This window comes from Jaculus jaculus, chromosome 1 (genome assembly GCF_020740685.1).
Source record: "Jaculus jaculus isolate mJacJac1 chromosome 1, mJacJac1.mat.Y.cur, whole genome shotgun sequence".
NCBI classification, from domain to species: Eukaryota; Metazoa; Chordata; class Mammalia; order Rodentia; family Dipodidae; genus Jaculus; species Jaculus jaculus.
In genome coordinates this window covers 165,206,111-165,228,656 of record NC_059102.1, presented here as the reverse complement: position 1 = coordinate 165,228,656, position 22,546 = coordinate 165,206,111, and the positions used below count along the sequence as shown (strand labels likewise).

The following is a 22,546-nucleotide window of genomic DNA, read 5'->3' as shown; positions in this document are numbered from 1 at the left end:
AGAGAATTAAAGATAGACTTCCGGGTAAGATGGTGGCATAAGAACCACGCCAAAGCAGCCTAGGGGAGGAAAAGCCAAAGAAAACCCAGCAAAATACACACTTTTACTAAAAAGTGAGGTGTATGATAAATTAAAATGGCAGCAGAGAAGTAGGAGAGTCCCAGAGCATCCAGAGCCCCACAGGCAGGCCGAAGCAGCTCCAGCAGTGGTGGCGTCAGCAGCAGCGGCTTCGGCAGCAGCAGTGGTTCCAGCAGTGGGGGTGCCCATCTGCAGAGCCATAGTTGCCAAGCTAGGTTCACACTGCAGGAAAAGCCAGTGTCCAGCTCCAGAAAACAGAACAGCAGTCCAGCAACCCAGCCAGTCTTCTTGACTGAGACCAAAATCATCCAAAAAGGTAACTGGGATTGCACCAGGGAAGGGTCTCACTTGCTCACAGGCTGACTTGGAACCCTCAACAGACCAGAAATCTTAACTTCTTTGTTGATAGAGGATCTGGTTGTTATAACACCTACTCTTGCATAAATACTCGGTGCTGTTGTTGATTGAATGTATACAGTATTTAGTTAAATTTTAGAATCTACCTGTATTTTGTTCCACTCAGCCTACTTGAATACTCCCATAGCAGGCAAACTCAACCCTTAGGAACACTTTTCTAGATACTCTGAGAGTGTTAAGAGCTACATACACCTAACATCTTAATCTCCTACACTGAAGATATATAACATCAGATCAATTGATACAGCTAAGAATACCCAGCAAACTAGAAAATCTAAGCATTTACTTAAACCAACACAGAGAAAAATCAACTCCTACCAAATCAGAGAGCCAGAACCTCAGAGGCTCCCAACACCTCATCACTGAAGCAGACCAAATATGAACCCAACATGGCTCAGGGAAATTTTGCAGAAGAGGGGGTAGAAAGAATGTCAGAGCCACTTGTTGGGTCATGATATGCAGAGACATTTATAGTATCAATAACTGTGGGCTAACTCCACAATGCACGACCCATATACCTCAACAAGGAGGGGCCATTGGGGATGGGGTAGGTCACGGATGAGCCTAATAATGGTACCAAACTGCCTGTAATTGCAGAATAGACAACTAATTAAGAAAAGTTAACTAATAAGGAATCAAACAAGCCAATTAAAAAATGGGTCATGGAGCTAAATAGAGCATTCTCAAAGTAAGAAATACAAATGGCATATAAGCTTCAAAAAAATGTTCTACGTCACTAGTCATCAGAGAAATGCAGATTAAAACTACATTGAGATTCCATCTCACTCCTGTCAGATTGGTCACCATCATGAAAACAAATGATCATAAATGTTGGTGGGAATGTGGAAAAAGAGGAACCCTTCTGCACTGCTGGTGGGAATGCAATCTGGTCCAGCCATTGTGGAAATCAGTGTGGGGGTTCCTAAAACAGCTAAAGATTGATCTACCATATGACCCAGATGTAGCACTCCTAGGCATATATCCTAAGGACTCATTTCTTTTCCTTAGAAGTACTTGCTCAACCATGTTTATTCCTGCTCAATTTATAGTTGGGAAATGGAACCAGCCTAGATGTCCCTCAACTGATGAGTGGATAATGAAGATATGGCACATTTATACAATGGAGTTCTACTCAGCAGTAAATAAAAATGAAGTTATGAAATTTGCAGAAAAATGGATGGATCTGGAAAGGATTATACTGAGTGAGATAACCCAGGCCCAGAAAGCCAAGCACCACATGTTCTCCCTCATATGTGGATCCTTGCTGCAGATGATTGGGCTTCTATGTGAGAAGGCAAAAACTCAGTAGCAGAGACCAGTAAGTTAAAAAGGAGATATAAAGGGAAAAGAAAGGAAGGGAGGTGGGTACTTAATAGGTTGGTATTGTATATATGTAAGTAGAATGATTGAGGTGGGGAAGGGATATGATGGACAATGGAATTTCAAAGGGGAAAGTTGGGGAGGGGAGGGTATTACCATGGGATATTTTTTATAATCATGGAAAATGTTAATAAAAATTGAGAAAAAAAGAAAAGAAAAACAAAGAATTAAAGATAATGGTTATAAGTATGTTTAAAAAAAAAATCAAAGGAATCAAAGAATAAAACAAACTCCTGAAGGAATAGTAAGAAATTAATGACCAACCTTACAAAATAAGGAGGTCAACACAAGATATGAGTAAGGAAATAGAAATACTGAAAGAAACTCAATAGAAAGTCTCACTAATAAGAATGGGTCAAGGAGAAGACAGAATATCTGAGCTTGAAGACAAGGTACAAGATCTAGAACCATCCAACAAAAAGACTAACTCATAAGAAGTTATGAGTGAGAATTTGAAGATATTCAGGACACTATGAAGAGATCAAACTTAATAATTCAAGGTATATAAGTGTGGTATTTAGAATGTAATCCCCCCCACACATAGACTCGGGTGTTTGATTAAAGCTTGTCTCCAGCTGATCTGGCTGGAAGAACTTGTCACTAGGGACAGATCCTGGGGTTCAGACCTAAGGTGTGTTTGGGGGAGATCTAATTTCCAGTCCAAATGTGTAAGAGAGCAGTCTGAGCTGTGACAGGGTCCCTGTTGCTTGCTTGTCAGTTTGTGCTTATTGCTTTTGGTTTTATGGGCTGTTTGGAAGCAGCTTTTTCCACCACTGCTGGAACTTCCCCTGGATCTTTAAACTCAAAAAAAAAAAAAAAAAAATCCCTCCCATAAATTGTCAGGTTTTGATGTTTACCCAAGCAATGTAATGCTGACTACCACAGAAATTTGGTACCAGGAAGTGGGGTAACGATTCTGAGATGAACCTGACCATGTGGATTTTGTTCTTTTGGAACTTGTGTGCTAGAAGAGGAATATGTATTGACTTGGAATTTGTGACAGTAGAAGCCTCACAGTGTGGTAAGTCAAAATTTATGACCGGCATGGTGGTGCACACCTTTAATCCCAGCACTTGGGAGTCAGAGGTATGAGGATCACCATGAGTTCAAGGCCACCCTGAGACTACATAGTGAATTCCAGGTCAGCCTGAGCTAGAGTGAGACCCTACTTCTAAAAACAAACAAACAAAAATTATGGGCTATTTTGGTGAGAGTTTTAAAATGCTAACTGCAGACAGAATTGTGTTGGTTTATGACCTTTCAAAGGGGAAGGAAAAACAGTAGAGAACTTTGTTGGAATTGGGCTCCTGGCATAAGGGCTAGCTTCATTCTGGTCCCATGCCCAGAGAGTTTGATCAAGGTTGAATTTAGACTGATATGCTTGGCAGAAGACATAGAACTTAGAGACATAAGCTTTAAAGTTGGGGGAAAAAAAGTTTACAATTATAGGCATGTAGACTGGTTTTAGATTACTGAAGCTGCTACTGTCCAGCACAATAGCATTATGGAGGATGGCCCAACTGCTTTACATTGAAACAACAGAAAAGATTCCTAAGGTGATTCCACCCAGGAAAGACTGAATGGTAGAAATTCAAACTCTTTTGTAAGGAAGGAACCTGATCTTCAAGATTATGATTCATTTTGTCCCTAGATTAACAACATGGCTGTGTCCTACACACCTTAAAAGCCTGAAAAATACATGTAAGTGGGACATGAAGTGCACATAGTTTCAGGATGCTACTTCTGAGACGTGGCATATGAGGCAGACAAGTAAGAGCATTGTCTAAAGTTAAATTAGATGCCTCTGCTGAGATGAGGCATGGGAAACAGGATATTCATTCCCAAGGCTGGAAAGGCCAGTGTAGGGAGTTAAAGATGGACCATGGTTTGCAATGGACACCTGACAATGTTTTGGATATATCAGGACTGTGCAGAGACTACCATGGAGCATTGTTGGCTCAGGATGGAAGTTTCCCCTAGATACTCAGCCCAGCTGGAGGAATCGTAATTAAGAGACAATTTTGAATCTCAGATGAGATTTGGGACTTTGAAACATTCTTATAGTTGGTTGGAAAAGCATATGGGGACCTTTGAAGTCAGATTGAATACAATTTGCAATGTGAGATAGTCATAAGTATATTGGGAGCCAGTAGTGGAATATGGTAGTTTGAATGTAGGTCCCCCATTGACTACAGTGTTTTATTAAAGCCTGTGTCCAGCCAGCCTGGCTGGAAGAGGTGTCACTGGGGACAGATCCTGGGGTCAAGCCCTAAGGTGTATGTGGGGGTGGAAGTGATTTTCAATCCAAAGGTGAAAGAGAACAGTATGAGCTCTGGCAGTGTCTCAGTTGTTTGTTTGCCAGTTTGTGCTTGTTGCTTTTGATTTTAATGAGCTGTTTGGTTATTCCTCTCTGCTTGGACATATAGCAACAGCTTTGTCCACCACTGATGGAACTTCTACTGGATCTATAAGCTCAAAATAAATCTCTTTCTCCTCTAAACTGTGCCTGCTTTGAATGTTGATCCCAGAGATGTGAAGCTGACTACAAGAAGGAAAAACTTCGGTTTAAAGGCATAGTAAGTATTTTCAGCAAAATCATAGAAAAATTGCCCCAAACAGGGAAAGAGATTACAATACAGATACAGGAGGCATGTAGAACACCAAACAGAAAAGACCAGGAATGAACCTCACCTTACTATATTATAATTAAATTGCTAAACATGCAGACCAAAGAAAATATACTGAAAGCAGTAAGATAGAAACACATAGTCGCCTATAAAGGTAAGACCATCAGGATAACAACATATTGCTCAACACGAATTTTAAAAGTCAGAAGAGGAATGGGGAGATGGATTAGTAGTTAAGGTGCTTGCCTATGAAGCCTAAGGGCTCAGGTTAAATTCCCCAGTACTCATGTAAACCAGATGCAAAAGAAGGTGCATGCATTTGGAGTTCATTTGCAGTGGCTAGAGGCCCTAGTGTGCCCATTCTTTCCCTCTCCCTCTCTCTCTCTCTTTCTCTCTCTCTCTCTCTCTCTCTCTCTCTCTCTCTCTCTCTCTTTCTCTCTGTCTCTCTCTCTTTCTCTCTTAAATAAATAAATAAAATATTAAAGCCAGAAGAGCTTAGTATTATGCATTCCACGTTATCAAAGATAATTGCCAACCCAGACTACTATATCCAGCAAAGCTATTGGCCAAAATTGAAGGAAAAAAATAAGAACTTTCCAAATAAAACAGGCTAAAGGAATATATGATTACTAAGCCAGTTCTACATAAATACTTGAAGGGATCCATCAGTCAGGAGAGAAGGCAAAGTACATACATGAGACTTCAGGAAAAATTAACCATGTTCAAATAATACTTGATGCCAGAGAGTAACAGAAATAGCAAGTGATACAAAATAAGGAAGATGATAGGAATGCATACATATCTTTCAATAATAACCATTAATATCAATACCCTTAATGCTCCAACCAAAAGACACAGACTTGTACAATGGTTTAACAGGCAGAATCCTTCTGATTGTTGCCTTCAAGAAACTCACCTTTCCAAAAAGACAGATACTGCCTTAGGATGAAAGGATGAAAAATGGTGTTTCAAGCATATGGGCCTAGAAATAAGCAGGTTTTCTGTTCTAATATTAAATAGGGTTGACTTTAAGTCAGAATTAGTTAGAAGAGATAAAAAAAAATGGTCAATTTGTAGTCATCAAGGAGACAATCCAACAAAAGGACATTATAGTTCTGAAGATATAGGCACTGAACATGGATGCACCCAATTTCGTTAAACAAACATTACTAGATGTATAGTCACAGATAACTTCAAGCACAATAGTAGTAGGAAACTTCAATAACCCACTCTCACAAATTGGCAGGTTATTCCAGGAAAAAAAAATAAACACCTAAATTAAATTACAGCATACAGCAAATGGATATAATAAACATTCATAGAACATTCTATCCAAATGCTACAGAATACACATTCTTTTCAGCAGCACATGGAATGTTCTATAAAATAAACCATATATTAGGACACAAAAGAAATCTTAACAATATAGGAAAATTGAAATGGTTTCTTGTACTCCATCTGATCACAATGGGATTATACTATATATCAACAGCAAAAAAACTATAGAATGCACACAAACTTATGGGAAATTTAAAAATGCACCATGGAATGATAAATGGAGCATTAAAGAAATCAAGAAGAAAATGAAAAAAATTATTAGAATCAAATGATAATGAAATAATAACATACCAAAACCTATAAGATACAATGAAGGCAGTCCTAAGAAGGAAATTTATGTATAGTGTGTGTATATGGAAAGAAGTAGGGATTCAGTGGAGGGAGGAAGAGGAAAGTGAGGGTAGTGAGAGGGAATTATGATCATGGTATACTGTCTACATTTATGGAAGTTATCAAAAAGTTTTAAAGGGCTGGAGACATGGCTTAGTGGTTAATACACTTGCTTGCAAAGCCAAAGGACCCAGGCTTGATTCCCCAGGACCCACATAAGCCAGATGCACAAATAAATAAATAAAAATTTTTTTAAGTTTTAAAAAAATGTGAAATTTAGGCACATACTTCTTAATATCATGTGTTGGTCTATCCTCCATAAATATGTTGCTGGTTTTGAAAGGCAAAGTTTGTTGCATGTTACAGTTATTTGTCATTATGGAATTTACCTTATAATGCCCAGGAGGAAGGTTCTCTTAAGCAGCTCAGGTGTATGGAGGAGTTGAGAAACTGATGCTTTAGTCTGGGTTGTATCCAAATCCTTTTGTATGGTGGACTTCACAAACTTCAATAACAAGAAATAACAAGCATTTAGAGTATGTCAGTAATGTGTCAAGTCTATTGGCAAGTGGTAGATGATACAATAAACACACTCACTATATTCAAGGAAGCCTCTGTGTAGTGGGGAACATGGGTGTGATAAAGTATCTCAATATGTCCTGGGGAAAGTACATAGGAATATTGCTAGTTTATTGAAAACATGAAAGGCAAAAAGTCTTGACAAAAATTTACATTATAAATTGAAAATGATGAAAAGGTACTTATTTAAAGGTTTCATGGTTTCTTTTCCATCCATAAGTATGAGAGACTTGCCATCCCTTTTTAGGGTGAACTTTGTTTTGGTTCTGAACAATCCATTTTTAGGTGACAGAAATGCCACCTCTCCTGATGATCAGACTGCAGGATTAAAGGCAAGAAAGAAAGCAGATTTACTGATGGAGTGTGGTTTGTGGCTAAGCCTGATAATATGACAAGTGAAATCCTAGCTGTAGCAGACTAATTGGAAAAGGTTGGATTTAGAGGTGCAGAAACGTAGTGTAGAGTGTATCCCTACCACTTAATATGTTTCTCAGTGTTGATCAGCAGATACCAATGAATTTGAAAATTTTAAGAAAAATAACAATAAACAAGGAGTGTACAGTCTTCTCCTTCCACTTTGCTTGAGACAGGGTCTCTCTTGTTGGTTTGTTTTTTGCTTCTTTGCATGGGTCAGTCTAGCTGGCCTGTGAGCTTCTGGATTCTCCTGGCTCTGCCTCCCATCGGCAAAAGTTTGCTGGCATCACAGATGCATGTACCACTTTGTGTCTGGGTTTATATGGGTGCTGGGGGATTGGATTCAGGCTAGCAGCTTTGCAAGAAAGTGTTTAAAAATATTTTATTTGCTTATTTGAGAGAGAGAGAATGGGTGAGCCAGGGCTTCTAGCCACTACAAACAAAACTCCAGATATGTATGCCACTTTGTGCATCTAGCTTATGTGGGTCCTGGGGAATTGAACCTGGGTCCTTAGGCTTTGCACTAAGCCATCTCTCCAGTCTTCAAGATAACATTTTTAACCATTTGGGTTTATTTTTAATTAACATAGGATAATTGTAATTATTTATGAGATATGAGTCAAATTGCTAGGATTTTATAAGCTGCTGGAGATGGCAAGCATGCCATTTCAGGATCACGAGGAATCAAGCACCTAAGAGCTGCATGACACAGTTCCAGCCCAGCTGTCCAATGTGGCCCTTCTATAGAAATACCTTTGGCTCTCTATGCTACAGATCTCTATGGTTTTCTGTATAATGTTTGTCTTTTTCTGTCTTTCACTTGGTATACGAATCTTTAAATCTACTTTTCCAGCAAAAATTGATGTTAGTGAAGTGTTGGTTGATGTATCTGAAAGAAGCTCTGGCATAGAATTGGAAAAACAAGAAAATGAGTCAGAAATAATTGTTTTCCTTAAGGCCTTAAAGAAAGTCAGGCATGGAGTACAGTACATTGAGGAGGAAACAATGAACCTGCTGGAACAAGTAAAAATTGTTCTATGACTATTTTTCTGAATGGTGGCAATTGCAGCAAACTATGACTCTTTACCAAGAATCCTTATAGGAAAAACAACCAAGATCAGAAAGAGTTCAATCGGGGGGACCAAAGTCTAGGTATTGGAGAAACATGAAAAGGAAAATTCAAAATAAATGATTGGGGATAAATGGGTTTATTGGATCAGTGATTAATGGTGGTAACCCCCATTTTGTGGTTGTTTTGTCTCTCATCTTTTTTTTTTTTTAATTTTTATTTATTTGAGAGCGACAGACATAGAGAGAAAGACAGATAGAGGGAGAGAGAGAGAATGGGCGTGCCAGGGCTTCCAGCCTCTGCAAACGAACTCCAGACGCGTGCGCCCCCTTGTGCATCTGGCTAACGTGGGACCTGGAGAACCGAGCCTCGAACCGGGGTCCTTAGGCTTCACAGGCAAGCGCTTAACCGCTAAGCCATCTCTCCAGCCCATGTCTCTCATCTTTAATATAGTAATTGAAAGTAGGAGCTCAGGAAACCACAAGTGCTTGACCACACATACATGGTGAAAATAGTTAATCATTATAGAGGCCTGACGACTTTACTTGAGGTAAATAATTATGGGATTGTTTGGTGTAAAGAATTAGCAAAACATTTCTATGAATTCTGCAGAACTGTACCTTTCTTGAAGTTTGTTCTTGCATGACATGATCAGAAAATAAAAGATTGAGGTTAAGAGCTGTGGCAGCAGAGAGAGAGAGAGAGAGAGAGAGAGAGAGAGAGAGATGGAGAAACTCAGCTGCCTTCAGCATTAGCCTGTCAGCTTGCACCAGAGCTTGACTTTGAGTCATTATTGCCCCACTCCCTTTCATACCTCTCTTTGGGAACCTCCTTCAAGCCAGGGCTGGACCCCGGCAATAAGCCTTTGATTTTTCTCAAGGAATTCCTAATTTTATATGGCTGACTTTTAAATAGGAAGGTCCACCGTAGACTTTTCATACTTATATCACCATATATGTTGGGTGAGTTTGGGGTAGGAATTATTTTGTTTCTTTAGTTTCACAGAAGTGTAAATTACAAAAGATGCTACAGATATAGAAAATATAAGAATTATCTACACTTGGGCCTCATTTAAGTGTTTAGGTTCTGGGGTCTGGAGGAACAGCACAGTGGTAGAGCACTTTCCTAGTATGGGCAAAGCCATAGGTTTACTCTCCAATAATACAATGGAAAAAGATTCTGGATGTTGAGCAAGGCTGTAATAAAGACTTATATGGACATTAAGGATGTATGAATTTATTAAAGATGCCAGAGGGATGGAATAATTTGGAGCCAAAGGGCACAACATTTGAGCTTTCCTTCATCAGTATTTTCTTCTACAGGGCATTTGCTCTCTTTTAGTGGTGGCATCATACCTATCAACTGTGCCTTTACCAACCAGTTTGTGTGATACTAGTGGAGCTTTTCCTCTTCCTTTGTATCAGCTAATGTCTAATCCTTTCTGAACCAATAAAAGTTATAGTGCATATTTCCTCTGTTTTCTCTCAAAAGTACTTGGCACATAACCTTATCATATTACCTACTCTTATTAGAATTGTCTCTTAATTTGTGTTCTAGAGCAAAACTTAAGTTTTATAAGAGTAGACACTCCAACTTAGTCCCTTACTAATAGTTAATACTATGCCAGTAGTTGATAGGTACATAAGTACTTATTGTCAGATCATGTTATTTCATCCTGGTAGTTGTTTCCCTTTTCCAGATCACCTCAATAGTCAGGATCTCATCAGCATTCTGTTTTCCATTTATGCATGTAACTCTTTTAAGTTCCTGTAAGCCCTTATCCAGTTGATTGGTGGCAATCTTCTCTGGAAGATTGCTGATGAAAGAAGACAATGAAGGTACAGTAAACACACCATTGCTTATTTCCAAAATAACCTTTAATCTGTGATTCCTTTCCTGTGGTGGTTTGAATTAGGTGTCCCCCCCAAATTCATGTGTTTTGAATTGCTGGTGGCAGTTTGGGAATTAGAGTCTTGCTGGAAGAGGTATTTGTTGGTTGCTGGGGGCAAGCTTATGGGTGTTATAGACAGCTTCTCCTTGACAGCATTTGACTCACTCACTTACTGCTGTTTCTACCTGCTGTGGCAGAAGTAATGTCCAGCCTCTGCTTATGCCATCTTTTCCCTGTCATCATGGAGCTTCCCCTTAAGACTGCAAGCCAAAATAAACCCTTTCCTTCCATAAACTACTCTGGTCAAGTGTTTATTCTAGCAACACAAAGCTAACTGCAACACTTCCCCTTCCATTTAATATAGATCTTTTAAAGTTTACTTATTTATTTATTTGCAAGGCGAGAGTGGGAGGGAGGGAGGGAGAGAATGGATGCTCCAGGGCCTCTAGCCACTGAAAAGGAACTCCAGATACATGTACCACTTTGTGTATCTGGATTTATGTGGGTATTGGGGAATTGAACCCAGGTCATTAGGCTTTGCAGGCAAACATCTTAACTGCTAAGCCATCTCTTCATCCCCTAAATAAGTTTTTAAAATTTTATTTATTTGTTTATTTGCAGTCAAAGAGAGAGAGTAGGAGAGTACATTTAATATAGATTCTATAATTTGTGGAAGAGTAATTTATAAACCCAAATCATCTTTACTGTACAAGTCTTCCTAAGGGGGTTATATCTGACTATTAATAAAACTCTGCTAATTATGGACAAAATGAGTAATGAACAAATGGTATAAATCACCCACTCACATTCCATTTTTAAATTATTGGTATATGACTCACATACCATAAAATTAATTTTTAAGAGATACAACTCAGTGGTTTAACACATAATAGCAAAGATCTGCAAACACAAGTACTAATACCAGAACACTTTAACCCCTTCCCTAAACTATACCATACCCATTAGCAGCAGTCATACTGCATTCCTTCTCCCCACTCTCCATCCCATGGCAACCATTTATCTACATTCTATCTTATAGATTTTTCCTCTCATGGACACTTCATATAAATATAAGTGGAATCATTCAAAATGTGACCCTTTGTATCATTCTATGATACCAGTATTATGCTAATACCACATTCAGACAAAGATACTATAAGAGGCCTTTTGGGTAATATAGTAAACTGTAGGTATTTTCATAATTAATTCTGCTACCTAAAGCATGGAGGATCTCTTAATTACCTGGTATCTTCTTTAATTTTTTTTTTTTTTTTAGTATCTTAAAGTTTTCATTGTAGAGATCTTTCAGATCCTTGGTGAAGTTTATTTCAATGTACTTTATTAGGTTATGGGGCTATTGTGAATGGGATATTATTCTGATTTATTTTTCTCCAAGTTTGTCACTGGTAATATATGAAAGCTACTGGCTTTCATGTGTTTATTTTCTGTTCTGAAACATTGCTGGAAATGTTTGTTAAACATAAGTTTTCTGTTAGAATCTGTACAGTGTCTTAAAGTATAGAATCATGTGATCTGTGATTAGAGATAATTTCACTTTTTCCTTTGCTATTTTATCATTTATATATCTTTCTCTTGTTTTACTGCTATAAGACTTTGAAGAATAGGTATAGTCATGAATTGACAAAGGAACAAGGAAAGGAGGAAACAGAGTATAGCATGAGATTGAAGGTACATGGGTTGGAGGTATGAGATGTTGTCAGGAGCCATTGGGCTGGCCTTGAATCCGTAGCCTGGGCTGTTTGGCAACAAGACTTTTGCACCTGCAAGTAAGCAAGGTTATGTACATTCGGTGTTACTGATAAGAGCTGACCGTTCCTTAAATATTTATGCTTGCATTGCTGGGAACAGAGGGTTCCCAACCTTGGAATAATCTTTTGTACTGAGAAGTGGTCAAAGTGTGTAACTCTGTAACAGAAAGAAGTTGTTTTGATAGAAACTTGTGTGAAGGTCATGGAATTTTTGGAATGGGCAAACTGTTTCAAGAAGATATTGAAAAGTATTGCTGAGAAATAAATGGTGCTTCAGTCCTGGACTGGAATCATTACTTTCATTCTTTCTCCTATCTTTCTTTAATCCTCACTCCCCATCAGTCTCGAACCTTTTCAGCTGGCAGGCTCCGGCAAGATGTCTAAATACAGAAGAGTTTTTTGTAGGTGTAGAACAGTGAGGGATAGTCTTGGGGGGTCTATTTTATAGGTTAAATCACAGTGAGCTAATGATTAATGTACAAAATTGCAAGTAGTGTTTGTTGGTCAGTGTGTGGGCAGATACGGTGGTCTGGAGTGAGTAGACTGGACCTATTTCTTGGCTCCTCCCACCTCCGTGTTCAGAGTTGCTTGTGCAGACAGTGTGTGGGTAGGCACAGCTCTCTGGAGTGAGTAGGCCAGACCCCTGTATGTGGGCTCCTCCCACCTCCCCAGTCTGGCTTATCTGCACTAGTCTGTGTCCTAGAGTGCACAGCATGAAGTAGGCCAGATCCCTGTTCCTTTGCTCCTCCTAATCCCCTAGTCCAGAAACAAGAAGCCCACAGAACACCAAACAAGCAGGACCAAAGAGAAACTTTCCAAGACACATCATAGTTAAAACTCTTAACAATGAAATCAAAGAGAGTGTCAAAATCAGCAAGAAAGAAGCAATTCACAACATACAAAGGCAATCCCATTAGAATAACATTAGATTTCTCAGTGGAAACCCTGAAAGCCAGAAGGGCCTAAAATGGAACACTTCAATGTCTGAAAAACTATGGCTTCCAACTCAAGCCACTTTACCCAGCAAAATTATCCCTCATAGTAGATGGTGAAAAAAAAACTTTCTATGAAAAAAGTCAACTCTATGATTATATGAACACAAGCCAAACCTACAAAGAATACTTGAGGGAATACTCCACACAGAACAGTCAAACAACCAATCTCAAGAGCCAACAAGAAGAAGATCACAATAACCAAAACAAACCAGGCTCAAAACAGTCCATAACAAAAGTAGGCACCCAACACCATAAAACACCTCATCATGGCAGGGATTAATTCAAACCTTACAGTAATAACCTTAAATATTAATAGTCTTAACTCACCCATCAAAAGACACAGGGTAGCCGGGCATGGTGGTGCATGCCTTTGATCCCAGCACTTGGGAGGCAGAGGTAGGTGGGTCACTGTGAGTTTGAGGCCACCCTGGGACTACATAGTAAGTGCCAGGTCAGCCTGGACTAGAGTGAGACCCTACCTCGAAAAAATAAAGACACAGGCTATCACGATGGATAAAAAACTGGGTCCTTCTATCTGCTGTCTTCAAGAAAGCCACATCATCACTGAAGGTAGACACCTCCTCAGGTTGAAAGGTTGGAAAATTATATTCCAGGCAAATGGAAATAAAAAAACAAGTGGATGTTGCTATATTAATATTTGATAAAATAGACTTCAAACTAAAGGTAACCAAAAAAGACAAAGAAGGCCACTTCTTACTCATCAAGGGAATGATCCAACATGAGCATATCACAATCATAAATATAGATGCACCAAACACAGGGGCACCATAGTTTATAAAACAAAATCTACTCAACAACAAAACAGAAATAAACACCATCATAGTTGGAAACTTCAATACTCCACTATCATCAATAGAGAGATCATCCGAGCAGAAAATCAATAGGGAAATAATAGAGCTCAACAACATCATATATCAACTAGACCTAACACATATCTACAAAATTTTCCACCCTGACTCTACAGAATACACATGCATCTCAGAAGTCCATGGAACCTTCTCCAGAATTGACTCTCTCTCTCTTTCTCTCTCTCCATATATATGGCATATATATATAGAAGTTAACAACAAGAGGCAAATCAAGAACTCCACCAACTCCTGGAGACTAAACAACACATTTTTAAACAATGAATGGGTCATAGAAAAAAATCAAAAAGGAAATTGCAAAATTCCTAGAATTGAATGATAATGAAAACACAACCTACCCAAACTTATGGGACTCAATAAAGGCAGTCATAAGAGGAAATTTCATAGCCCTAAATGCCTTCATTACAAAGATAGAGAGATCACAAATCAATAACCTGACTGCCCACCTAGAGGCACTGGGAAAACAAGAAGAATCCAACTCAAAGTGCTCCAGATGGAAAGAAATAATCAAGATTAGAGCAGAAATTAATGAATTGGAAACTAAGAAAACAATTTTAAAAATTGGTGAAATGTTCTTTGAAAAAATAAACAGGATTGACAAACTCCTGGGCAAACTGATCAAGCAAAAAAAGAAAAGTCTCAAATTAACAAAATCAAAACTGAAAAAGGAGCAATCACTAAAGACCTCAATGAAATTGGAAGAATCATCAGGGCATACTTCTAAACCTCTACTCCACAAAATTAAATAATCTGGAAGAAATGGATGAATTCCTAGACACATACCACCTACCAAAACTAAACTCAGAGCAGAATAATCTCATAAACAAACCTATCACACCCATGGAGATTGAAAAAGTAACCAAAAACCTCCCCAAAAGGAAGGTTTGAATTCTATCAAACCTTCATAGAAGAACTGAAATAAACTTATCTCAAACTATACCACATAATTGGAGTCCAGGGAATCCTTCCCAACTCCTTTTATGAAGCTAGCATCATCCTAATAACAAAATCAGACAGAGATGCAACAAGGAAGGAAACTATAGGCTTGTATCCCTAATGAACTTAGATGCAAAGATCCTGAACAAAATCCTTGTAAACCAAATTTCACAGCACATCAAAAGCATTATCCACCTTGATCAAGTAGACTTCATCCCAGGGAGGCAGGGAGGTTTAACATATGGAAATCAGTCAACATAATATACCACATAAGTAAACTGAACCATAACAACCACATGATCATCTCAATTGATACAGAGAAGGCCTTAGACAAAATACAACACCACTTCATGATCAAAACACTGGAAATAGGCATGGAGGGTTTATATCTCAGCACAATAAAGGCTATATATAAACCTCCTAAAGTCCCAAAAAATACTCAATGGGGAAAAACTGAAGGAATTCCCACTGAGATATGGAACAAGACAAGGGTGCCCACTCTTACCACTGCTCTTCACCATAGTACTAGAAGTACTAGCCCAAGCAATTAGACAGGAGAAAGAAATCAAAGGGGTTCAAATTGGAAAGGAAGAAGTCAGTTTAGCTCTGTTTGCAGACGCCATGATCCTATATATAAGTGACCCAAAAGTCTCCATCCCAAAACTTCTAAGGGTGATAAATTCCTTCAGCAAAGTAGCAGGATAAAAAATCAATGCACAAAAATCAGTATCTTTTCTAAATGCAAAGGAAAAATATACATAGAAAGAAATCATTGGGGCTGTCCCATTTTCAATAGCAACAAAAAAATTAAATACCTTGAGGGCTGGAGAGATGGCTTAGTGGTTAAGCACTTGCCTGGGAAGCCTAAGGACCCTGGTTCAAGGCTCAATTCCCCAGGACCCATGTTAGCCAGATGCACAAGGGAGTGCATGCATATGGAGTTCCTTTGCAGTGGCTGGAGGCCCTGGCGTGCCCATTCTCTCTTTCTCTCTGCCACTTTATCTCTTTGTCTGTCACTGTCAAATAAATTAATTAAATAATTTTAAAAAATTAAATACCTTGGAATAACACTAAAAGGTATGTGAAAGAACTACATAATGAAAACATAAAAACATTCAAGAAAGAAATAGAGGAGGAGTTGAGAAGATGGAAAGACCTCCCATGCTCCTGGTAGAATTAATATTGTGAAAATGGCAATTCTACCAAAAACAAGATACAGATTGAATGCAATACCAATAAAAATGCCAGCATCATTCCTCACTGAGACTGACAAAATGATCTCAAAATTCATATGGAATAGCAGTAGGCCTTAGATATCCAAACATATCCTCAGCAAGAGAAACAACTCTGATAGTATCACCATACCTGATATAAAACTATTTACAAAGCCATAGTGACAAAAAAAACAGCATAGTAATGGAATAAAAAGAAACATAGACCAATGGAACAGAAGTGAAGACCCAGACCTTAGGGCAAGCAACTACAGCTGCTTGATCTTTGACAAAGGTGTCAGTAATGTAGACTGGAGAAAAGACAGCATCTTCAACAAATGGTGTTGGACAAATTGGATAACCCCATATGCAGAAAAATGAAATTATACCCACTCATTTTACCATACACAAAATTCAAGTCCAACTGGATTAAAGACCTCAATATAAGACCTGAAACTCAACTACTGGAAGAAAAAATAGGAAGCACTCTCCACAACATAGGACTGGGAGAAGACTTCCTGAACAAAACACCAGTAGCCAAAGAAATTAAACAAGCACTCAACCAATGGGATCTCATGAAGTTAAAAAGCTTTTGCACAGAAAACATACCATAAGCAAAGCCAATAGATATCCCATTGAATGGGAGAAAATCTTTGCCAGCTATACCACTGACAGAAACCTAATATCTAGAATCTACAAAGAGCTCAAAAACCTAAACAATTAAAAAAAAAAAATCAAACAACCCACTCCGAAAGTGGGGCAGAGAACTAAATAGGGAGTTCTCAGAGGAAGAATTACAAATGGCTAACACACATTTAAGAAAATGTTCAATATCCCTAACCATTAGGGGAATGTATATTAAAACAACTATGAGATTCCACCTTACACCAGTAAGGATAGCAAACATTAAAAAAAAATCTAAAGAAAACAAATGTTGGTGAGGCTGTGGAGCAATAGGAGCCCTCATTCACTGTTGGTGGGAATGTAAGCTGGTACAACCACTGTGGAAATCAATTTGGAGACTCCTAAAAAGGATGAATATAGAGTTACTAACAGAACCTGTTATTCCCTTGCTGGGCATTTTCCTAAAAGCTCCACATCTCAGCTCAGAAATATTTGATCAACCATGTTTATAGCTGTTTAATTTATAATAGATGAAAACTGGAATCAACCCAGGAGCCTATCATTGGATGAATGGATAACCAATATGTGGTGTATCTACATGATGGAATTCTACTCAGTAGTAAGAAAAAAAAAATGACAAATTGAAATTTGTAGAAAAATGGTCAAACTTGGAACAGATCATTCTAAGTGAACTCACACAGTCACAGAAAGATAAACATCACATGATCTCACTCATATGCTCTTCCTAACCTGGATCAGCCCAAGTTGCTGACATAAATGAATGGCATGTTGAGTCTTGGACAACAGGGAGGGTAGGACTTGGGAGGGAAAAGGGTGGGTGGGGCGACACACAACTGAACCAAAATTGAACTGGCACTATAGGATCCTATATTCTGGAAGCCAGACTAAAAGGTGAAATCCTCAAGCAAACCTTAGAGGGAGCACCTGAATCGAAGGGCCCTTGAGAGTGAGATGAAACATAACCTCAAATTTCTTCTGTTTCTCTTTCTGCTCTGGATTTTTATTATTTCTTTTCCCTTGACTCTGGCCTGTAATTCCCTGTACGAGGATCTGGTCTACATCCACAATTAGCTGTTGATCAGAGAGCCTAGTAGATCTCCCAAAGCAAACAATACAGACTTCTGTCAGAGCACTTGATTATCCACCAGAGGCTAATGGTAAGACCCTACTGCTGAAGACATCAAATGCTGTTGGCATGAACCATGGAGAGATGTGATTGGAATCCAGAGGAGTCCTAGGCAATTAGCCCGTCTAGTGCTGGAAGGCACTATATGAGCTACCAAGGGAAAGTAGCCAACATCTGTCCAAGCAACTCAAAGTCAAAGTGGCTCAGAAGAAAACAACATGACATGATGCTCACACAAGTGCAATAATGACACACAGCCATGGTGGGTAACCAACTGCTCTTGGACTGGCTAACAGATCCACTCAGTGGAAAGGAAACCATATCTGGAACTGGGAAACAAGTCAGAATCAAATCCAGATAATGATTATGCTTTCCATTGTCAAGCTCCCACTAGACTATAAGAGTGTCTAAACTCTTTTAATTCTCTCTAAATTAATAATGGTTATCCCATTTAACTGGTGCTGACTTCACTCTCAGTTGGAGAATCTGCTTCTCTTTTTCAGATGGGAACTGGACCTGAGGAGAAAAACAACCCAAGACATTCCACCCCAGCCCCAACTGAATCCACAGAGGATCTGGGAAAATAGTTAAGAGTGCTGTTTCTTAGTTAAGCTGATATCAGCACAAGGGTGATGGAGAAAGATACTGAGGACACTCAACACCTACCAAACCAGAGATCCAGATGCTCTGGAGCGGCCATCACTGAAGTAGACATAAAATGCTCCCAGCATGGCTCAGGGAATTTTGCGGGAGAGGGGGCAGAAAGATTGTTAGAATCACAAGTTTGCACAGAGACATTGCATCAGGAGGAGAGAGAGAGAGCACAACAAGTGCAAGCCAGACACGAACACTAAGTAGGCTGGGCTAGGAATCCTCACAGCCCACCCCCAGGAGCACACATCTTCCAGCAAGGATCCCCTCCAAAAGAGAGAGACTATAGGAGCTAAGCGGTTTTCTTGGATAGGTAGACAGACAGACAGAAGGGCTGTTGGTAGGCATCTGTATTTTTCTTCTGAAATATTCCAAAATGGTGACCAAATATGGCAGACGGGACAAAGAATACATGGACACAGTTTCCTGCTGGCTGGCTGGCTTGTCTGGAACATGTGACAACCAGTGCCTTTATCTTTATTTAAGGTGACCAATCACAGACTCTGGATGGGAAGGCTTCCCCCCACCCAGATAAAAAGCATGGCTCCCACATGGGTGGTGGATCTCCAGCTATAGAATCCCCTCATGTGAGGAGTTTGTTCCTCTCTGTCTCCTTACATTTACTTTTTTGATAAACTTTGCTCTGATTTATTTTTAAACTTTTTCTTCCTTTTTATGTTTTTAAAAATGTTTATCTATTTATAAGCAGAGAAAGTAGGAGAACAGACAAAGAGAATGGGTATGCCAGGATCTCCAGGCACTGCAAACAGACTCCAGAAGCATGCCCTAGTTTGTACATCTGGCTTTACATGGGTATTAGAGAATCAAACTTAGGTTGTTAGGCTCTGAAGGCACATGCCTTCCTTAAGAAGCCATCTCTCCAGCCCTGCTATATATATATTGGTTTTTTGAGGTATGGTCTTGCTCTAGCTTAGGCTGACTTGTATTCACTAGTCTCAGGGTTGTCTCAAACTCACAGTGATCCTTCTACTTCTGCCTCCCAAATGCTGGGATTAAAGGTGTGTGCCATAACAACCAGCTTATAATTTTTTAATTGGTAGAGAAAATGAACCTCCCTAGACAACAGTTTAAAGTACCTGTGAGGAGAGAAATTTCCCTGAGCCTGTATGAGAGAATCTGGTCTTTTGTTTTGGTGGGGTGAAGGGGTGATTTTTCATAGTAGGGTCTCACTCTAGCCCAGGCTGACCTGGAATTTACCATGTAGTCTCAGGGTGGCCTCTAACTCATGGCAATTCCCCTACCTCTGCCTCCCCAGTGTTGGGATTGAAGGTATGCTCCACCATGTCTGGCCTAGTCTTTTCCTATCTTTTCCTTAAAGGAGTACCTTTTCCCCAGAATCCTGGCAAAGTGCCTGGATACTTGGTATAAAGACTAGGCTGACTGGCTTAGCCCCCAATCCAGTTTTCTTTCCTTCTCTTGAGCTCTTTATCTATAAACTATATTATAAAATCTTTTTGACTTTCACCCTCTATGGTCTACAGATTTTACTATTTGAAAGTAATAAGACAAGAACCCAGAGGCCACTGACTCAGTGGAAATTTTTTGTGACTAGGAGTTTCTGAAACCCTAACTCCTGAGTTACAGCCCAACCAAGAGCCAAGAAGGGCTTTGTTACTCTCACATTCACCTATGATTTCTGGTGCATTGGCTGGGAAGTTGGAAGATGATGACTACATAGATCAATGTTCCATTTCTCCTGCTTTAACTTTCTCCCTTCCTACTTTCCTCAGCTATCAGAAGAAGGTCTGAACTATTCTATCTTCTAAGTCTCCCTATTTTTCTTTACAAATACATTCTACTTTCTAACTGGATACATTTAAAATGAAGTAGATTTGGTAAATTTTTGTGGGAAGTATGTACTAATCCTTCTGTTTACTCCCTACAAACATATTTGTAACTAAGGCTCTTTGACTGACAGATTGTTTTATTTGGATTTGTTTATAGAAGACAAGACTATCAAAGTATTTTACCTATGGTTACAATCAGCAGATGTTTTAAATATAATATAAACAATTTATGTAGCACAAGGCAATAAATTATAAATGAGAGGTTGAGAATGGATGTTGAGGGCTGCAGAGATGTCTTAGTGGTTAAGGCACTTGCCTATGAAGCTTAAGGACCCACTTTCAATCTGTCTTTAGATCCCACTTAAGCCAGATGCATAAAGGTGAGGCAAGCCCAAGGCTGCACATGCCCACTAGGTGGCACAACTGTCTGGAGTTCAATTGCAGTACCTGAGGCCCTGGTGCACCAATTCCTTCTCACACTCTCTCTAAAAAAAAGGATGAATGTTGATATAAAAAGGATATAAAAGTTAAACTAATGAGAGTTTACTATCTAATGACAAAAGCCATTAGTATTTGCTTCATACTCAAGTTCAGGTTCTCAAAATATAAATGATCTCATCCTCTGTGCCCCTACAGAAAAGGTTTCACAAAATAAGTGATTATTTTTGTGAGTCAATTGCCTTTATGTTAGGACTTCATTAGAGATTCACTCCTTCTACATTAGAGGAAGGAACATCAATCTGGTTTCCTTATACAATGCAATAGACCCCTTAGAAATAAGGAAACCTGGATCCCTGAATATATAGCACCATCCTTCAGCTAAACCTGTTTATATAAGAACAAAATAGACTGAGATCCCCTAAGATAGGTGTACTGTGTCAAAAGATTCCACCAGCTGGTGACTAAGTAGAAAGGCTAATCACAAACACTTGAGGCTATAGGGACCATTTTATACTCAAACTATCACATTCTGGAATTAACCTAAAATGAACTATGTAGCCTCAGGGTGGCCTCAAATTCACAGTGACCCTCCTACCTCTGCTTCCCAAGTGCTAGGTTTAAAAGTGTGTACCAACATGCCTGGTCAATTGCATCTTTTTAAATTAAATATTTTTATTTATTTATTTCTGAGGAATGACACACACAGAGAAAGAGAGAGAGAGGAAAGAGAGAACATGGGTTCATCAGGACTTCTTGCCACTGCAAATGAACTCCAGATATATGCACCACTTTGTGCATCTGACTTTACTTGGGTACTTGGGAAGTGAATCTGGACTGGCAAGTTTTGTAAGCAAGTGCCTCTAATTGCTGAGCCATCTTCCCAGCTCCAACAATTACATATTAAGTGGCCTGAAAGTCTCTGTTCTTGGGATTTCAAACTTACTTACATTTCTTTCTGTGATAAACTTCATATTTTTCACAGCTCTCTGTTCTATACTTTGTCAACTACACCAGTCTATTACTTCTAAATTCAATTTTGTTCAAATTTTCAGGACATAGGCAGAATAAGCCAGCCTTTCCACCAGTAACTCAGTTATGAAAAAAATGTCCTTTCTTTCTCCCCTGAAACCTTGTAAACCAAGCTTTCACAGTCTGTACTTCTCTCTGAATTTAGGTCTTTCAAATGCTCACCAGAATGCCCCATCTAGCTCTGCTTACAGGACTATAAGGTTCCATATTCCTCCCACAAACTAATTCTAAAAGACCAATCACCTCATGGCCAGGCTCATCACAGCAATGACTATACTGCTTGGTACATATTTTCTTTAGCAGTTACTCATTCTGGGACAAAACTCCTGAATAGAAGCAGCTTATAGGAGGAAACAGTTTATTCTGAGCTTATAGTTTCAAAGCGGAAGTTTCATCATTATGGACAAAACATGCTTCTGACTCATAGCTTCTCATTACACCAGCATCAGGGAGAGAGAAAACAGCAGTAGTGAGCTATCTTTGAACACTCAATGTTCCTCAAGGCCTGACCAGTGACACACACCCTCCAGCAAGGCTCTACCTCCTAAAAGCACCACCAGCTGGGGATTAAGTAAGGAGTTTAATCACAAACTCTTGAGGTTATGGAGGACATTCCACATTCAAACTACCACAAGAAAAATTCCAAGACCTTTCAGTTGAGAAATTTAAGTCTTTTCAACACATGGTTCTGGGAAAACTTAATATCCACATGCAGAAAGTTGACAGTAGAAAAGTTTACTACCAGAGATATGGCTGCATGGAGAAGATGTAGAGTTTGGTTAATGGGTAAAATATTAAAGTTAGCTAAGAAATATAAATTCTTCTGTCTTATAGCATAACAGTGTGAGTAAAGTTAACAATACTGTACTGTATTTCTCAAAATGTCTAGAAGCAAGTACTTTGAATATATTTCACTATAAACAAA

General features: G+C 39.0%; 1 protein-coding gene across 1 annotated transcript in view; it reads right to left on the bottom strand.

The window, feature by feature from the left end:
• Positions 1-22,546, bottom strand: part of LOC101615621 (steroid transmembrane transporter SLC22A24-like) — a 67,204-nt gene that overhangs the window by 5,722 nt on the left and 38,936 nt on the right. The window contains 3 exon segments of the mRNA XM_045137744.1: positions 6,560-6,675; positions 9,937-10,048; positions 11,817-11,904. Of these exon segments, the coding sequence (XP_044993679.1) occupies positions 6,560-6,675; positions 9,937-10,048; positions 11,817-11,904 (316 nt within the window).